The 19801-nt window shown below is 40.6% G+C and overlaps 2 protein-coding genes across 28 annotated transcripts in view; both read left to right on the top strand.

The window, feature by feature from the left end:
* Positions 1–5070, top strand: part of LOC110502096 (CLIP-associating protein 1-B) — a 131953-nt gene extending 126883 nt beyond the window's left edge. For all 16 annotated transcript variants that reach the window (XM_090216067.1, XM_090216061.1, XM_090216063.1 and 13 more), the window contains 2 exons: positions 854–970; positions 2137–5070. In XM_090216067.1, the coding sequence (XP_090072193.1) occupies positions 854–970; positions 2137–2223 (204 nt within the window). In that variant the 3' untranslated portion in view covers positions 2224–5070. The remainder of the gene's footprint in view (positions 1–853; positions 971–2136) is intronic.
* A 2185-nt stretch (positions 5071–7255) lies between these two features.
* Positions 7256–18779, top strand: tfcp2l1 (transcription factor CP2-like 1). Of its 12 annotated transcripts, none has more exons than XM_090216069.1 (15): positions 8183–8356; positions 8831–8979; positions 10006–10079; positions 11724–11825; positions 12065–12171; positions 12407–12559; positions 12729–12839; positions 13210–13307; positions 13605–13659; positions 13796–13889; positions 14250–14382; positions 14541–14623; positions 14813–14955; positions 17540–17591; positions 17712–18779. In XM_090216069.1, exons 4-15 carry the CDS (start codon positions 11795–11797, stop codon positions 17747–17749), a joined length of 1098 nt encoding a protein of 365 aa, XP_090072195.1. In that variant the 5' UTR covers positions 8183–8356; positions 8831–8979; positions 10006–10079; positions 11724–11794; the 3' UTR covers positions 17750–18779. The 12 variants fall into 12 exon arrangements, 11 of the variants coding, with proteins under 11 accessions (XP_090072203.1, XP_090072195.1, XP_090072199.1 ...); XM_036959179.2 differs by having other exon boundaries at positions 8188–8356; positions 11724–11829; positions 14292–14382; XM_036959177.2 differs by having other exon boundaries at positions 8188–8356; positions 11724–11829.
* The last annotated feature ends 1022 nt before the right edge of the window (positions 18780–19801 follow it).

Raw genomic sequence — 19801 nt, 5'->3', positions numbered from 1 at the left:
TATTGATGTGTATAGTGATGATATTGATGTGTATAGTGATGTGTATAGTTTATATTATTGATGTGTATATTGATGTGTATATTGATGTGCATTGATGTGTATATAGGTCTCATCTGTGAAAGAGACCTTGATCTCAGCATGAGATCTCTACCTTTGTAAATAAAGGTTAAATAAAAAACATGTTAAATTGCATAAGTTGCTTTTGAAGAAAGTGTCTGCTTAGTGGCATGTATTATGTTATTATATAGAATGCGGGACTAGTGAAGGGGGCATTGCAGAGAGAAAATAGAAGCATCCCTTTTTGTATCAGCACCATATTGGTTCATGTTCTTACTTGGAAAGTGGGAACTGTTTGTTCCTGAAAATGTTTCTCTCTAGGTGTGGAGTTGTGAATGGAGTGGTGGACGGATAATGTCTCAATCATACTGCGACTGCACAGAAAACAAAATGTTTCTCTGTTTTCTTAATGTAAATAGTGGTTTTAGCTCTGTAGATGACTTGGTTTAGAACTCCTGTGATGCAGGATTAGGGTAATGGACATGGTCATGGAAAGAAAATCTACTAGAAACATCCTTGGTAGTTTCTAGGCCTACACCGTATTTGTTCATGTTCATATTTTGACAGTGAGAACTGTTTGCCTTATTTGTACCTGGAAATGTTTGCCTGTACTCTGCCCCTGGGCACACACCTCTGCCACTCCTCCCACGTTCCCAATGACCTGTTGTTCTATGTGTGCTCGTTCACGAGTGTGTTCGCTGCTAGCTGATTCAGTGTGTGTGTGTGTGTGCTTGTTTCTCTGTGTGTTTCTCCTGCTGGCAGCCAGTCCAGTGATAGTCTGTATGTCTGTTCCCAGGGCTATGACAACACAGAGAGTAGTGTTCGCAAGGCCAGCGTGTTCTGTCTGGTGGCCATCTACTCCGTGATTGGAGAAGAGCTCAAACCACACCTGCAGCTACTCACGGGCAGCAAGGTACGCTACCCACCACTGGCATGTGCTCGTCTGCATCTCAAAGTCCTCACACACACACACACACGTCCCCCAAACACAACCCCCTTATCGGTTTTCCAGGTTTTTATTTCGCCTCTGGTTTCGACTGGTTTGGTCTGTGGTGTGTGGTTTGGATGTACAGTAAGGGTAATTGGAGTGCATAAGGGGGCACTGGAGTTCATCAGGGTCATACTCATTAGGACACACTGTAGCAAAACATTGTGCAACTGAAAACGAAAATCTGTGTTTCTTATTGGACAAGTTCAGGTAGTACTTCCTCGTTTCGGACCGTTTTCCTCCGTTTTGTGCCTTATGAACACTATCCAATGTGAATCCCCTTTTCCCCCGCTCCTATTCCTGGTTTCTGACAGGCAGGCCAGGCAGAAAGTGAGAGTAAGAGAGTGTGTGCTGGCTGGATTGAGCCTGTTGCACAATGACCTTGGCTGGGTTGAGAATGCAGCAGGGTCACGGAGCATTGGCTCGTAGGTTCATCGCTACAGCGACCGTTTAATTAGTTAGCGTTTACACCTTATTAGAGACTCTGGACCCTCACGACATTCCAAGCAGTGCCATGCCCAAAGCCTAATCCTAGAGCCGCCGTAGTAAGTAGACTATAACACACATTTCCCTTAGCAAGCTCTACTCTAATCAGGCATGTCATTCCACTGGATGACGTAGCTAGCTCCGATTTTAAAACATTCTCGCTAACATTAACTTTCAAAATGATTATCCATTCATTAGTAGATGTCAACCTTGAAACAATGTTGTCCTCATTTCTGTGAGGAAATAGGCAATTGGCACAATGAGCTAAATGTTACTAAGGTCACTCTGCCTGTCGCGCTACGCCAGCCGTTCTCCCGTCACCTCAGTACCGCCACAGCTTTCTGTCATCTGATTGGTCTAGACCAGGGTTGGGGTAAATTCCATTTTGAGCCCTGTGTCGCTGAGTTCTCAATACTGTAAGTCGCCCTGGTAAGAGCGTCTGCTAGAGTACTAAAATGTATTGTAGATGTTAATTCAGGAAGCAAACCCAACATCCTGATATTGACATTTCAGTTGACTTACTTTTACCAACCCTGGTCGGGACAACGGTGCCATTGTAACTTTTCTGTCATGATCACAACAATGCAAAACTGTTCTTCTTGCAGATGAAGCTGCTGAACTTGTACATCAAGAGGGCTCAGACAACCAACAGCAACAGCAGCAGTTCCTCGGATGTCTCTTCACACAGCTAGCTGTAGGAGCAGAGGGAGGGAAACACAGATCCGTCTGCCTGTACTGTGCATATGAATTAGGGGGAAAAGGTTGCTTCCCAAATGGCATCCTTTTCCCTATATAGTGCACTACTGTTGTGCTCTGGCCAGAAGTAGTGCACTATATAGGGAATAGGGTGCCATTTGGGACAGATTTATAGTCGTGCCTCTTCCAGACCTCTCCATTCCTGATCTTTTCTTCTCTCCTTCACCCCACTGGACTCCTCTGGTTGACCCTATGACCTGCTCATCGCTCCAACCACCACTTCACTTACTTTGCTCTTTTTTCCCCCCATGGAACTTGTACCTTCATTTGTCTCGTCCCGTCGTTGTCCCCCCCCCCCCCCCCAGCTGTTATGACGCATCACTAGCAATGTGTTGTAAGGTAAAGATCAGATATTCATTTTGTTGAGCATTCAGTGTGTAGGGGTGGAAACATAACCAAGGGTTATGATATGTGCCAATAAGAATGGTACTTATGGTCCAATACTAAATAATACCCTGATATTGATTCAGCAAAAACAAAACATCCCTTCAAATGCAATTGGATGAGTAAACACAGCCTGAAACGTCACAGTAGAATAGGCCCTTCACTTTTAACCAGGAAGTCCCATTGAGGTCGGAAGACCTGTCAAGGGGGACCACATGACAGTCGGTTTGTGATAAAGAATCATATGGCTGGCCCAGTGAGGATACAAAGCCCTTATAAACAGTTTAGGAACAAGGAAAACCAAATATGTCAGCGAATGAAGTAGAATTAGTAGATTGTTTTTCTTTATTAACTGAGGTATGACGTTATACAATCCTATAAAAAGTGAAAGAAGGAAACATTTTAATAAAAAAATGTTACGTATGTCAATCATTATAAAGACTAACTTAAGCCCAGGTAAGCTAACACTATTTTTTATTGTTAGTATCCATTAGTTTGGGAGAAATTATAATTAAACATTATCAGAGGCCAACTTCCAGCTAATAGCTTGGCTATATCATGAAAAGAAAATAGAAGTATTGTATTACATAAATGACCTTCATTTGACCTTCAATTTTTTCAACCAGAAATTGGCAATCTAAAATTGAAGCTGTTCAAAATAAGGAGAGCGGTAAAGATGCAACAGTGTCTGAAGTTAGACAATCTGTCTTTCCAACTCACATTCAATTATTGTTGTGGTTAACTCCATTTCGATTGTCAAATAAAAACAAATATTAAGGGAAGAAAATACACCATTACATTTCTTTACATTCCCTGAATCAATCAAGTGAAATTGAATGGATCACTTCCAACTCATAGAATTAGAATGAGTGTTCACAACCTACTCAATGTCCATGTTGCTAATGATGTCACACTGAATGAGTGGGCCATTATAAGTCATGACAACATACAAACTTGTCAGTGAAAACACTAAACAAATCCAAAGTGTCACGTTTATTTATTCCCAGCTATGTTGCCAGATTATGGCATTGATGCTGCTGTTTATAACGTATACCTGTCTGATGAGTAACAACCCTACACTTATTGATAATGTGAATATTACAGGCTCAGTTTTGGAAGGAGATCAGTGGATTCATTGAGACAGACTCCTAGTCCTGGATTAAAAACTATTCTCAATGGAGAATATCTATTAAAAGTATGTTTTAGTCCTAGTCTTAATATGCGTCCAGGTAACCGTCCCAACTAGGTTTATGTTAATTTTCCACAGTAATGTTTGGATCACTTCTACTGTTGAAAAATAGGATAGATGTACATACAGAAGCTCTCAGCTCTTAAAAATGTGAATCCATTACTCCAGGAACTACAATAAACTGGCTTGCAAACCGATACAATAATATTCACCACGATGATGCAAATGTTAGTTGTTTATAATAATACAGTATTACACCCATCTTCTCATCACCTTCCTTTCACGCAACTACAGCTTTTGCAATAAAGAAAATACCATGATGAGCAAATTTAAGTATTTTGTACATAACTCTTGATCAATCACCACTTCGCAACTTTCGTGTAATGAAATAAAAAGGTTGGCTCTCTCACTTTTTTTGCACGCTAGCGAATTAGCTTGCATGTTTTTGGGCAGCACATCCACTTGGTGCTGCCTTTAATCGATGGGTCCTGTTTTCGCTGTTGAAGTGCACTTGTAACCGCATCAGTTTGGTCAGCCTTTACAACAACAGCCAGCCACCTGGCAGGAATACACTCACAGAGCTCTGTGAGTTGTCCAGAACTACGAAGACTCTGTCTGCCCTCGACAACTGTGTACACTGTACAGGACCTAACCGTCTCAAGATGCCAAGCAGACATATACAGTACTGGGTCTCCTTTAGTACAGTACTACATATTTGGGCATGTGGCTTTATAAAGGTACACTGTGTGTGCGTGCCTTGTTACCATAGTAAAGTGTGTGGCATCTATTTCCATCTGTTGAACAGTTAAAAAAAATGACACTAATTGTTTGCTTTGTTTGTTTTTAAATGGGGCCATCATCCTTTTGTAAGTATGTTCATTTTATTTGATTGTGTGTTAGGGAGAAGCCAATTGTTTTGTTAAAGACAGAAAGTACTGTATTGGCTGATCTGGCTAAAGATCTGGATCATTATCTGCTGGTGATGATGGTCCCTAAGAGAAGCTAATCCTAGCAATCTGTTCCCTTTGCATGTTATTGTTTCTATTGTTTTGTCATTTAAGATTCATATCTGTATGTATGATAGTTTTATTTTAGTTGTAGTTTTTCATGACAACTTGTACAGAAGGGTTTCGTTAACATCCACCTGTGATAAATGATTTGCCTCAATGTACATTTGTTTGCTTTAGAAATAAACGAACATTCAAGTTGATTCACTTTGTTTATATATGTTTGTATTTGTATATTTAGGTGATTGAATTTAGCATTTGTATGCAGTTCGATTGCTCAGTCTCTCATTCATTTTTAAACAAATTTGAGTGCTGAGGTGTGCATTAGTTCTTCTGTCTAAACATTAACCCAACTGAGACTTTGATATGCTCTTTTGATACAAAAAGAGTTCCCTTGGCTGCCAAGGGAGATGACGCATAGGCTGCTACAGTAGGTTGAGCCAGGGACAAATAGCCCATTGAATAACCGTTTTAATATATATAATACCAGTCAAAAGTTTGGACACACCTACTCATTCAAGGATATTTCTTTCTTTTTTACTGTTTTCTACATTATAGAATAATAGCGAAGACCATTAAAACTATGAAATAACACAAATGGAATAATGTAGTAACCAAAAAAGTTGTTGAACAAAAATATATTTTATATTCGAGATTCTTCAACGTAGCCACCCTTTGCCTTGATGACAGCTTTGCACACTCTTGGCATTCTCTCAACTAGCTTCATGAGGTAGTCACAGGGAATGCATTTCAATTAACAGGTGTGCCTTGTTAAGAGTGAATTCTTTTTTTTGAATTCTTTCCTTATTGCGTTTGAGCCAGTCAATTGTGTTGTGACAAGGTAGGGGTGGTATACAGAAGATAGCAAGAAAAGGCCAAATAAGCAAAGAGAAACGACAGTCCATTACTTTAAGACCTGAAGGTCAGTCAATACGGAAAATGTCAAGAACCTTCTTCAAGTGCAGTCGCAAAAAACATCATGCACTATGATGAAACTGGCTCTCATGAGGACCACCACAGGAAAGGAAGACCCAGAGTTACCTCTGCTGCAAATGATAAATTCATTAGAGTTAACTGAACCTCAGATTGCAGCCCAAATAAATGCTTCAAAAAGTTCAAGTAACAGACATCTCAACATCAACTGTTCAGAGGAGACTGCGGGAATCAGACCTACATGGTGGAATTGCTGTAAAGAAACCATTAGTAAAGGACACCAATAAGAGGAAGAGACTAGGAAGAAACTAGCTTGGGCCAAGAAACATGAGCAATGGCTATTGCTATTAATCCACGGTCCAAAATTGAGAATTGTGGTTCCAACCCCCGTGTATTTGTGAGATGCAGAGTAGGTAAACGGATCTCTGCATGTGTGATTCCCACATGAAGCATGGAAGAGGAGGTGTGATGGTGTGGGGGTGCTTTGCTGGTGACACGGTCTGTGATTTTTTTCAAATTCAAGGCACACTTAACCAGCATGGCTACCACAGCATTCTGCAGTGATACGCCATCCCATCTGGTTTGCGCTAAGTGGGATTATCATTTGTTTTTCAACAGGACATTGACCCAAAACACACCTCCAGGCTGTGTAAGGGCTATTTGACCAAGGAGAGTGATGGAGTGCTGCATCAGATGACCTGGCCTCCACAATCACCCGACCTCAACCCAAATGAGATGGTTTGGGATGAGTTGGACCGGAGAGTGAAGGAAAAGCAGCCAACAAGTGCTCAGCATACAGTTGAAGTCGGAAGTTTACATACATCTTAGCCAAATACATTTAAACTCAATATTTCGCAATTCCTGACATTTAATCAGAGTAAAAATTCCCTGTCTTAGGTCAGTCACCACTTTATTTTAAGAATGTGAAATGTCAGAATAATAGTAGAGAGAATGATTTATTTCAGCTTTTATTTCTTTCATCACATTCCCAGTGGGTCAGAAATGTACATGCACTCAATTAGTATTTGGTAGCATTGCCTTTAAATTGTTTCACTTGGGTCAAACGTTTCGCACAAGCTTCCCACAATAAGTTGGGTGAATTTTGGCCCATTCCTCCTGACAGAGCTGGTGTAACTGAGTCAGGTTTGTAGGCCTCCTTGCTTGCACACACTTTTTCAGTTCTGCCCACACATTTTCTATAGGATTGAGGTCAGGGCCTTGTGATGGCCACTCCAATACCTTGACTTTGTTGTCCTTAAGCCATTTTACCAGAACTTTGGAAGTGTGCTTGGGGTCATTGTCCATTTGGAAGACCCATTTGCGACCAAGCTTTAACTTCTGGACTGATGTCTTGAGATGTTGCTTCAATATATCCACCAAATTTTCCTTCCTCATTAATGAATTATTCTGAGGTCTTGGCTGATTTCTTTTGATTTTCCCATGATGTCAAGCAAAGAGGCACTGAGTTTGAAGGTAGGCCTTGAAATACATCCACAGGTACACCTCCAATTGACTCAAATGATGTCAATTAGCCTAACAGAAACTTCTAAAGCCATGACACAATTTTCTGGAATTTTTCAAGCTGTTTAAAGGCACAGTCAACTTAGTGTATGTAAACTTCTGACCCACTGAAATTGTGATACAGTGAATTATAAGTGAAATCTGTCTGTAAACAATTGTTTTGTCTTGCACAAAGTAGATGTCCTAACCGACTTGCCAAAACTATAGTTTGTTTTAATGACTCCGACCTAAGTGTATGTAAACTTCTGACTTCAACTGTATGTGGGAACTCCTTCAAGACTGTTGGAAAAGCATTCCTTATGAAGCTGGTTGAGAGAATGCCATGAGTGCAAAGGGTAGCTACTTTGAAGAATATAAAATATATTTTGATTTGATGTCTTCACTATTATTCTACAATGTAGAAAATAGTAAAAATAAAGAAAAACCCTTGAATGAGTAGGTGTGTCCAAAACTTTTGATTGGTACTGTATGTATTTTTTTTTTTTACAAAAGAAAGCAAAAACACTAGAGAAAAAAAAGATATGTTAAAGCTAATCTAGTCAAGTAGCCATTAACAAAATACAAATCGGACAGTGCACTTATTAAAATTTTAGGCTGCCTGTCCTGCACTACTATGGGGCAGGGGAAGTGTTTCAGTGAATGTATCCCAAATGGCACCCTATTTCCTACATAGTGCACTACTTTTGACCACAGCCCTATGGACCTATGGTCAAAAGTAGTGCACTATATTGGGAATAGGGTGCCATTTGGGAGGCAATCAGTGAGTCACAGTCCGCTTCTCAAAGGTCATGTAAGGTATTCTAATGAGTTGAAAGTGATGTCATACCCGGTATATAAGTCTGTAGCAGGGTGCTGGCCGTCAAACTTCTTTGAGAGCTCTATCAGACCTACCTGTGGAAGCAACACACCAGGGTGCCATTCCCAACTCCCATTCTCTGTTTCTGGGGATACTTTAGACGCTGCACTGGAAAACATGTTGTTTTGGCACAATCAGCCAGAGCCCTACCACCAGCATTCAACTGCAAGTTATATTCGGTAAGTGGACATCTCCAATTAGGAAACTTTAGTATGTTTTTAGAGAACTTTAATAATCAGAAAAGTTTAATTCAGTGGAGAAAAAATGTATGAAGCCTTTAAGAAAAAAATGTAACATTGAAATGGGATTGAAAGCAGCAAAATGTTTCATACATTTTAATTAGCCCACAACTTCACAAATATTGCACTTGAGTGTTGTAGTAGCTTAGGCCAAGATCTTGCAAAATTGCTACTCTACATTTAAATCTGAGGTGCATTGGAATAAAGTACAAAATATATGGCTAAATAATGTTGTGCAATGTGATTATGCATCATACAAGTTTATTAAAACATTTTACGTACCTACACCATAGTCAAGAGGTACTGATAAGATTAAATCTGGCTGACCATTGAGAAGCCTCTTACTTATTTACGCTTCGATAATTAATGATCAACCGCACATTTTCCCCCTCCTCTCTCGCTGCTCTCGCTCAGAGATGCTTTGGCGCCTTTCCTGAAACACGAGGAGGAACGGCACGCAACAGAAAATGGCGCCAAATGGTCTCCTTTCCAATATGTTCTCTGTGCAGCCACCTCGCCCGCTGTAAAACAGCAAGAAGAAACTCTGACTTATCTAAACCAAGGTAGCTAGCTATTCTTTCTTTATTAATACAGTTATAGGTTGTTGGATGGAATTGAACTCATGGCACGTAATTGAGTGTAGGCCCACTCAGAAGAACATTCTCCCTCTTATCAGCACTGATACAATATGGAAACATCCCTCCAGTAAACAGAACAACTGCATCACACACATGCTGCACGCTCATCTTTAGGCAAAGGAAGTTCATGTAATGGTCATATTCACTCTTTTTTCTTTACATTTACTACCCACACAAGATGAATGACACTTACATTTTAGTAAATCTTGTTCAGCTTATTTACATAGAGACACACAACTCCCCTTTAAATAATCCCACATCAGGAATCTTATTTACACAGAGACACACAATTCCCCTTTAAATAGTCCCACATCAGGAATCTTGGATCTCTAGATATTCCACTTTAGTTTATGAAAGCTCCACCAAGGTATATAGTTGGTTTTCATATTCATCTTATCTTGAACTGCATTTTCCCTCATTGTTCTCATCTTCTTGTTCTCTCTTGTGGTCTAATTTACGATCATCCATTGGATTTTTGTATTATGAATATATTGCATATAAGACGGCCATTTACCGAAAGTTACTAGGTAGGTTGCACATTTCGGTGAATGAAATTGGAAACTATTGGTAAACCAGCCCAAAATTATACAACCCCCACATAAAAAAAAAAAAAAGAAGTTAGTCTACTATGTAAGTCTACCTGCCTTTAAAATATGTTTATATGATATGACTATTGCACAGAACTACTTGCTTGATATGATGGAAATTGTAATAGTAAATTGCAAAGTAAAGATTTTTACTTGACAATTGGTGGGCTCAACCATAATCTGGTTGAAAACTTTTAGGGGGCACTGCAAAGGGTCTATGGGGGTAAACCCTGACTGTAAAATGATTTTTAAAGAAAAGGTGCTTATTGAATGCATTTCTATTCTTATGCTGCCCCTTTTTCTGACTAATTGATTTCACATTTTTCAATTTTAATCAGGTTTGTCTTAATGTTTTAAAATGTAGGTCAGTCCTACGAAATCCGTATGCTTAACAGAAAACTAGTGGAGTATACAGATATAAGCAGCAAATATGTTAAGGTAGGTTAAAGGTATTGTGTATGTATTTGTAACTTTCATGTGACCTCTGACCTTTTCTTCTTTATCTGTTTGTATGTATCCTCCATTTCCTGAAACTGTCAACACACAGGTGACTCCTCAACCCTCTTCTTTCCACTTTGGGGGTTGGGCGGGTGCCATCTTTGAAGACTTGGTACTATCACCCATCTTCTCCCCTTCTGAACTTATACACCACCACACACTCAGCTCAGTTCAGCTTACCCTTCAACACATCAGCTTTATCGCACAACACATCACATACCTTCAAGTTGTCTTATTTGCTCTTTTTGCATAAGTTCATCTTACGTGCAATTCTGCTTTCGTCTATAGACTTTACTACTGGGAGTTATTCATAACGCTTTGACATCTTTTAACTTTGTTGAAATGTATTTCTTGTTTTTCTTTTTCAAATACGAAATGGGCATCAAGAACGTTGATCAATATAGCAAGGGAATTATTACAATCCTATGTTTGTTGTAAAGGAAACCGTGTTTAACTTTATTTAATTATTTAAAAGAGAACAAGTGGTATATTGAAGATGCCACTGGTTTATGAATAACACCCATTAGTACAACTCAAGTTGTCACTATGTGCACATTTTGTTGCAGGTTGTTATAATATGTTGGATCTATGTTTGTTTTTAAGTGATTTGAATTATGGGAGTCGACTTGGTTTAAAATGAAGGCAGATATCGGTATGCATTTTCCATGAAGGGAAAAATGAAGTCATCTTAATTGAATTTAGCCATGTCCCAATACACATATCCATCCACTTGAAAGTTCTGTGTCGTCAGGCTGTCAGGAATGGACGGTCATATTTCGGTCGTGTTCAATGAAGCAGTCTAACGACACTAGAATGGAACAGGTGGCACTTGTTCAAACAGATGACGTGTTGTGTCTGTCTGTGTCCTTGTGCTCTGCGCAGTCACGCATGAGCCTCTCAGTGTAATAGGCTGAAATGAATGGAAACGTTGTTTTTACAGGTTGTTAATTTTACGATTTGATTTATGTTCTTAGTAGGTTTTTAATGTGCAATTACCTTAATACTAATGCAACAGTGAGGAGGAACATTAATTTATGTCCCTTCGTTTGCGTGGAAACAATAATTAAGTATGCACAGGCAGTTAGTCTGTCGTTACCCATCCCGACCAGGGCTTTAATAATGAAAATCTTTATGTACGTGCTTTGTTCTCAAACGGTGACACTTCAAACAACTTCCACTGATTCCTCACTAAATGTCTTAATAGCACAGGAAGAACTCATGGATATTTTATCTCATAGCTTCTGTCAACAAATAGTTTTGTTATGATGGCAGATTATTGCACAACCATCAGACCTAATTGGATCCTATATGGCTTTAACCCCAGCATCATCTACCTGTCTATGCTTTTAGTCAATGGGAATCTGTTATTTGAAGTGTTAATCATATGAGCCGAAGCCAAGGGTGATGCAATCCATATGGATCTCCACTCGTTAATGCTGTCTGAATAAAGGATCTGTGAACGGTTCTTCTGGGAGATTGTGCGTAGCTTTTCGCACTTTGCCGAACGACACGATCGGCCACGTGCGAGGCTGCCTTGCCTAGTCACTGGGCTTCGTACTAATGCTTTGTCCTGCTTGTCCACAGAGCATTGTGCGTGTGGTGTTTCATGACCGGCGCCTGCAGTACACAGAACATCAGCAGCTGGAGGGGTGGAGATGGAACAGGCCTGGGGACAGAATCCTGGATGTAGGTAAGGCTGGTTGCCTGCAGACCAGAGAACTTCTTAAGTAAAGCCCAACCACAGTATGTTTGATGACTGACCTATGATATGATCTCCATTGCCTTTGGTCTAATACTGAAGTGTAATTACTATGCAATTATTAGTTAGTTACCGTTTTGACTAATCCTTTCTAAGTACCTACCTGGTAAAAAGGCATACGAATTTATTCTGACCTGCAGTGACTTACTGACTTGATTGTGTCCAGATACCCCCCTCTCTGTGGGTGTCGTCGAGCCTCGTGCTCACCCACTGCAGCTCAACACTATAGAGTTCCTCTGGGATCCCGTCAAGAACGCATCCGTCTTCATCCAGGTAACACGGTCAAATATCTATTTATTTTCCCTGCTTTCTAGCTTACTTTGGTCCTGGAATTGGGGTGAAAGTAAAATCATTAGACATATAAAAGGTTTTAGGAAGTGAGTTTATACAGTGACTTCCCACATCCCAGAGGGACTATTTTCCAATTCCACCCATCTCTTGCATTTGAAACTCTAATTACCATATAGAATGGCTCATGGATTGTGTATGCATGTTTGTTTGTGTTCAGGTCAACTGCATTAGCACTGAGTTCACCCCTAGGAAGCATGGTGGGGAGAAGGGAGTTCCCTTCCGTATCCAGATAGACACCTTCACTCAGAACGAACATGGAGAGTACCTGGAACATATGCACTCCTCCAGCTGTCAGGTCAAGGTCTTCAAGGTAAAGGGGCTCTTAGGTGGGTGGGTAGGTGGGTGGGTGGGTGGGTCGGTGGGTGTGTGTGTGTGGGTGTGGGTGTGGGTGTGGGTGTGTATGTGAATTTCTGGTTGTGAGAGCTATTAGTCCATTTAATTTCTTTGTGTACTTAATTTTTTCTTCTATTTTCTTTAAGCCAAAAGGAGCTGATCGTAAACTGAAGACTGATAAGGAAAAGATTGATAAAAAGTCCCATCAAGACAGGGAGAAATACCAATCCTCTCATGAAACCACCATGCTTACCGAGGTGAGGGACCCTAACACTGTGGCTTGTCACTTGACAAGCTATTCTGTCATAATATGTTAATATGTTGCTTAAGTCCACTCATGTTGATTGACTCCGTAGTCACTCTAACCAGCCCTTGATGCAGTTGTCTGTTAATGATTGTGACAGTTAGGGCAACAGTCCGTCAGTGCCTTTTCTTTTGACGTCAAACCAACATGCTGGAAAAAACAGTGATTGTTTTCTACTAACCTGGTTTTAGGTTTCTAGGATTTCCCACTTATGTCTGTATCAGTCTACAATCACAATGTCCTAGTAAAACAGTAACCAGACGTACCTTTCTCTTTGCCGTGGACATCTTATTGAAGTTCATTTCCTCTCTCTTTTGTTTCAGTGTTCCCCCTGGCCTGATGCCCCAAATCTCGGTAGCACTAACAACACTCCTTCCCCAGTCTACCACAGCTCCCCCACCTCGTGTAGCTTTACTGATGGGTAAGACACCTCTCTTATCTGGATGAATTGAACTGTTTCATTGACTTAAATCGTTGATCATGAGGTAAATATAGGATTTATCTGTCTTTGTGCATCTATGGCAGTTCAGTTGCACACCCACGCATTTTCTGAAGAACCGTTATGTAGGACAAGAGGTTAGCCAAATTGGATCCACCATTATCTACAGTGCAATCCCATTGGATCTGCCTATTTGCACTAGTCTTATCAGGACAAGTCATTACTTAATGACCCAACTCTTGTCATCTTCCCCATTTGTGTGACACTTTACTTTTATAGCAACAGCTCTCCAATCCAGCAGGGGGAGCTGATTCTGTCCGGCTGCTCTTCTGATGTAAGTAACGGGAGAAGTAGTATTAATGCCATTGCTCTCATCTCTTATTTTTTTAGGCAATTGTTTGGAGACAGTGGGCAGTCAGTGGGTGCTATAGCTACTCATTTCAAGGGCTCTTCTTCTTTTTGACATGTAGCACCTTGTGCCATCATCCTCACCGCAGGACACGCAGCTGTGGCTTCAGCTTCACAGGTTCTCGCCTTACTGTAGGCTCTTCTCCAGGTTCTCAGGTAGTGTGTGTGTGGTTCAATTAACGCAAGACTCAACCTTAAGACCTAGTTGTATGTTGCTGAACACTGTTGCCAGAGCATCCATTTCCTTGACAATGTTATGCCCGTTTCTAAGACTATAAACCTTTCTTTGTAGCTTTTTGTTTTGATGCATGTAATTGATATCTGAAGGACATTTCCAGTGAAAATTAAATATAGATTATTTTTAAAGTGAAATAATTTAACACATGAATGACGCTCAGAGGACTGTCAGACACCACACATCTATAATTGCTTCTAACTTTGTAGAAAGGCCTTAGCAGAGAATAATCCGGGACTTTTCTCTCTCTTTATGTCCTTGTTCCTCCAAAACGTCATCAGACCAGTTTGTAAGTGACTGTGGATCTTCTGTGAATGTTGTAGGTGCTGACCTGTTGAAGATGAGCAGAGAGGACCTGATCCAAATCTGTGGTCCGTCAGAGGGCATCCGGCTGTTCAACACCATCAAAGGAAGGTGAGACTAAACTGCAGTGGCAGGAAGACTAATCCAATATACATTTTTTGGCAACACTTCACATGTTTAATTAGTACTTTACTCAAGTGTGTAACTTTTTATCCCACATTTACCATGGTCAATTCTGGATGGGTGTTATTCGTCTTTACTCTGTACAGGTGTATACAGCCCCGCCTCACCATCTATGTGTGTCAACAACAAGCCAGGAATCAACCACAGACAAAGCCCGGGGGGGGAGAGGGTAGGTTACTTTACATCTCCAATTATTGTGGGTACTAGTTATCTGACACCAAAGGACCCTTTCCCGGACAAAGATAAGCCTAGTCCTGGACTAAGAACCTCAAGTGACTTTCCAGTATTTCCCATATCATGTTTTAGCTGATGATGATCTCTAACCCTCAGCTAATCACCTTTCCTCCTATGTCTATAGTGTACCATGCTCTATATCTGGAGGACCTGACACTGGGGGACCTCTCAGAGAAGATAGCTCTCCTTTACAGTGTAACTCCGCAGCAGATCAGCCACATCTACAGACAAGGACCCACAGGGATACACATACTGGTCTCTGATGAGGTGAGAGAAGGCAGGGGTCAGAGTTCAGATGAAGGATATAGTGTATCTACAGATGACTATTTGATTTTCAAGCATTTGGTTAGTAGTTATATTGTATGTATGCATATTTAGTCATTAGTAACTGCAGATGAATTACTTGGCTTTACAAAGTAACCCTCTGACCTTCTCCTCCAATGCATTTTCAGAGGGAGACGAAGTTTTGAAAATAGACATTTGTTGAGTAGTTCTAGGGGTTGGGGTCATGGGTAGTGTTTCTATCAGTGAGTAGTGGTAGGGGTTGAGGTCATGGGTAGTGTTTCTATCAGTGAGTAGTGATAGTGGTAGGGTTTGGGGTCATGGGTAGTGTTTCTATCAGTGAGTAGTGATAGTGGTAGGGTTTGGGGTCATGGGTAGTGTTTCTATCAGTGAGTAGTGATAGTGGTAGGGTTTGGGGTCATGGGTAGTGTTTCTATCAGTGAGTAGTGGTAGGGTTTGGGGGCATGGGTAGTGTTTCTATCAGTGAGTAGTGATAGTGGTAGGGGTTGGGGTCGTGGGTAGTGTTTCTATCAGTGAGTAGTGATAGTGCTAGTGGTACGGGTTGGGGTCGTGGGTAGTGTTTCTATCGGTGAGTAGTGATAGTGCTAGTGGTTGGGGTCGTGGGTAGTGTTTCTATCGGTGAGTAGTGCTAGTGCTAGTGGTAGGGGTTGAGGTCGTGGGTAGTGTTTCTATCAGTGAGTAGTGATAGTGCTAGTGGTAGGGGTTGGGGTCATGGGTAGTGTTTCTATCAGTTAGTAGTGCTAGTGGTAGGGGTTGGGGTCATGGGTAGTGTTTCTATCAGTGAGTAGTGGTAGGGGTTGAGGTCATGGGTAGTGTTTCTATCAGTGAGTAGTAGTGATAGTGCTAGTGGTAGGGGTTGGGGTCGTGGGTAGTGTTTCTATCAGTGAGTAGTGGTAGGGGTTGAGGTCATGGGTAGTGTTTATATCACTGAGTAGTGATAGTGGTAGGGTTTGGGGTCATGGGTAGTGTTTCTATCAGTGAGTAGTGATAGTGGTAGGGTTTGGGGTCATGGGTAGTGTTTCTATCAGTGAGTAGGGGTATGGGTTGGGGTCATGGGTAGTGTTTCTATCACTGAGTAGTGATAGTGGTAGGGTTTGGGGTCATGGGTAGTGTTTCTATCAGTGAGTAGTGATAGTGCTAGTGGTAGGGGTTGGGGTCGTGGGTAGTGTTTCTATCAGTGAGTAGTGATAGTGCTAGTGGTAGCGGTTGGGGTCGTGGGTAGTGTTTCTATCAGTGAGTAGTGATAGTGATAGTGGTAGGGGTTGGGGTCGTGGGTAGTGTTTCTATCAGTGAGTAGTGATAGTGCTAGTGGTACGGATTGGGGTCGTGGGTAGTGTTTCTATCGGTGAGTAGTGCTAGTGGTAGGGGTTGGGGTCGTGGGTAGTGTTTCTATCAGTGATAGTGCTAGTGGTACGGGTAGGGGTCGTGGGTAGTGTTTCTATCAGTTAGTAGTGCTAGTGGTAGGGGTTGGGGTCATGGGTAGTGTTTCTATCAGTGAGTAGTGGTAGGGGTTGAGGTCATGGGTAGTGTTTCTATCAGTGAGTAGTAGTGATAGTGCTAGTGGTAGGGGTTGGGGTCGTGGGTAGTGTTTCTATCAGTGAGTAGTGGTAGGGGTTGAGGTCATGGGTAGTGTTTATATCAGTGAGTAGTGATAGTGCTAGTGGTTGGGGTCATGGGTAGTGTTTCTATCAGTGAGTAGTGATAGTGGTAGGGTTTGGGGTCATGGGTAGTGTTTCTATCAGTGAGTAGGGGTATGGGTTGGGGTCATGGGTAGTGTTTCTATCACTGAGTAGTGATAGTGGTAGGGTTTGGGGTCATGGGTAGTGTTTCTATCAGTGAGTAGTGATAGTGCTAGTGGTAGGGGTTGGGGTCGTGGGTAGTGTTTCTATCAGTGAGTAGTGATAGTGCTAGTGGTAGCGGTTGGGGTCGTGGGTAGTGTTTCTATCAGTGAGTAGTGATAGTGATAGTGGTAGGGGTTGGGGTCGTGGGTAGTGTTTCTATCAGTGAGTAGTGATAGTGCTAGTGGTACGGATTGGGGTCGTGGGTAGTGTTTCTATCGGTGAGTAGTGCTAGTGGTAGGGGTTGGGGTCGTGGGTAGTGTTTCTATCAGTGAGTAGTGATAGTGCTAGTGGTACGGGTAGGGGTCGTGGGTAGTGTTTCTATCAGTGAGTAGTGATAGTGCTAGTGGTAGGGGTTGTGGAGTTGTTAGGTTATCTGTATTTCATCCAGAGGCCCTGTGTTGGTTGTTTGTGCCCTGGGCTGGCATGGGTCAGTCAGCTTGGGTCACTAATATCACTAATGGCCCTGTGTAAATGGCAACGGCATAGAAAATCAATCATTAATGACTGGTAGGAAACAGGGGAATGTAGACCTATGGATGCAGAGGAACTACAACAGAATCAACTGGCTCAGGCTGTTATGGCCAGTGCTGTTTCCATGCACTTGATTATGATGTCTGGTTACTGATTGACTACCAGCATCAAACAAATAAAGAGAAAGATGCCATTTAAATGTCAAATGAATATCTTCTTAATTTCTTCTTTCTCAGATGGTGCAGAACTTCACAGAGGAAACCAGCTTTGTTGTCAACACTCTGAAAGGTCATATTTCCCTCACTAACCTCTTAAATGCACAGAACCTCATGTAAATATGCTATTTGTATACTTATTTAATGTTTTAACAGAGCTAATAGTTGTCCTATGTTAATCTTCTAATTGCAGATGAAAATAATGATGGCTACCATGTTGTGTTGAAGTGACTGGAGGACAGGTCTGGAGTGGATAGTTTAGATCCCTGTTCAAGTGTCTGGAACGTATAGGGCTTGTTGTGGAGTATTGAAACTTTGTAACATTAAATAGTGCAATTGTATATATTGTTCATAGCTTATTCTATATATCATGTTCCTGTCCAGGCATTGCAATAACTCTGGAAATGTCCTTGAGACAGCTTTTTAGTTGACTTTTTTAAATGTATTTTTTTATTAAGTTATTGGTTCATTTTGATGAGATGTGTAATTCGTTTATAAAGCATGGTTCATTACTCCTGCAAAATGGACATGTTTTAAAAAATAAAAAAAAAGTAAATATCATAAAAATCTATTTAAAATCACTCTTTAAGTTGTTGAAACGTATCATAAAGTGTTGTTCAAAGAAATCCAAAATATACTACATTATTGGCATTCCTTTGTTACGATCTATAGTTGTTGATTTGTTTGATGTTACATATTAGAAGGCAAACATTACTTTCTGCGGTATCATTACATGTTGTTTCATAAAGAGTGAGGACCAACTGTTTTCTAGGGGTCACATTCAAGTATTCATTCTGAAACTTACTTTGATTTCATCTTCAAATGATATCTTTCCTATCCACATGGTTTATGTTTATTCAATAGTGTTTAGCAATACTACAGTGTTTCAAAAGTGATGTAAAGTATTAACTCTGTTTGCTTCGGGCCACAATTGCTTTACCTATTTTAAACATTTGAATTAAAAGAATCTAGACAAATATTTCAACCCCCAGTACAGACTTACAGATAAGGCAAATGAACAAATCATACAGCTGTAATAGCTAAGGATTCTATTCTGCTTCTGTTATTTATCTCCCATTTAATGTAACATTTTATGTACAGCATATCAGTTGTTCCACATACCTGTCCTGAAATTGAAATAGCTTGATATTGTCCAATATGTTAAGTGAAGTATTACTGCTAATGCTTGAATTTTAATGAAAAAAACTTGACTGTGATGATGTGATTTCACTCAACATAAAGAATTTTGCACTGCTCTGTACTATTCTTCTGAGTTCAATTTATAATTCACTAACATTTGTTACAGTATAAACAAGATCAGCTCAATGTATTTAATGAAGAATGTTAAGTTCCCCAACAAGAAAAAACAAAATTGTCACTCAAACTGAAAGAAGAACTAACGAAAAATCACTGACAACAACCAAACTAAACAGGTGTTTTTGGAGGGGTTCTGAAAGACACTCATGGGGTTGTCCACTAAAAGTTGACTAGTAACAACAACAACTGGGTCCTAAAAGACACCCACCATGAGTGCAAAAATTTGCCCAAGAGGCTAACAAAAGAAAATCCCACACCAAAGATAAAGATAGGAATCAAACCAAAAAGTGGAGCTAAACGAAAACAGGGAAGATCAGATAAAGAATAGCACCTGGGCCAGCGCAGGTGAAACACCTTCCCACTACCGAGATGGCAACCAGCACAGGTGTAACACATACTGACTAATGAGGTGACACCAATTGGTGCGCCCTATGTGCTAAGGTCCTATACGTGCTAAAGTCGCACCTCAAAACAAATGGAAAAACCAAAACCTGTAACACGGAATTATAACATAATGCAGCTCTAACTACAATACAGATCAGGTTGAGGCCCAGGGGGCACTTGTTTAACACAGGAGTTGTGAAACAGTAGGTGGATGGTCTAGGGCACTTGTTAGTTCATTGCTCACCCCTGACATGATCTCCAAGTGAGATCAGTCTGGTCACAAGGGGTACAGGGAGAGATAGTACCAGAACCAGCAGGAGCAGTCTTCCATAGGAATTAATGGAATTCTACAGTACTTCAATTAAATGTTTCAAGGACAAAATTACATATATTTAAGCATTTTGTTGTTGTAGTGTGGACAGTAACATTAGCAATCTCCAAAAATTATACTTGAAATGTTTTTATTTTTAAAAGTATGCATTAAGGTGTCTGTAATATAATAAGATTGGCAAAAATGAATGTAGACAGTGGTAAATCCATTTATATAGCTTCCAAAATATTTTTTACAATGGTGGTGGAGTA

The sequence above is a fragment of the Oncorhynchus mykiss genome, chromosome 22 (assembly GCF_057628025.1).
Source record: "Oncorhynchus mykiss isolate SJ-2025 chromosome 22, ASM5762802v1, whole genome shotgun sequence".
In the NCBI taxonomy this organism is placed as follows: Eukaryota; Metazoa; Chordata; class Actinopteri; order Salmoniformes; family Salmonidae; genus Oncorhynchus; species Oncorhynchus mykiss.
The sequence above is the reverse complement of the archived record's forward strand: the minus strand, read 5'-3'. Positions and strand labels throughout refer to the sequence as shown.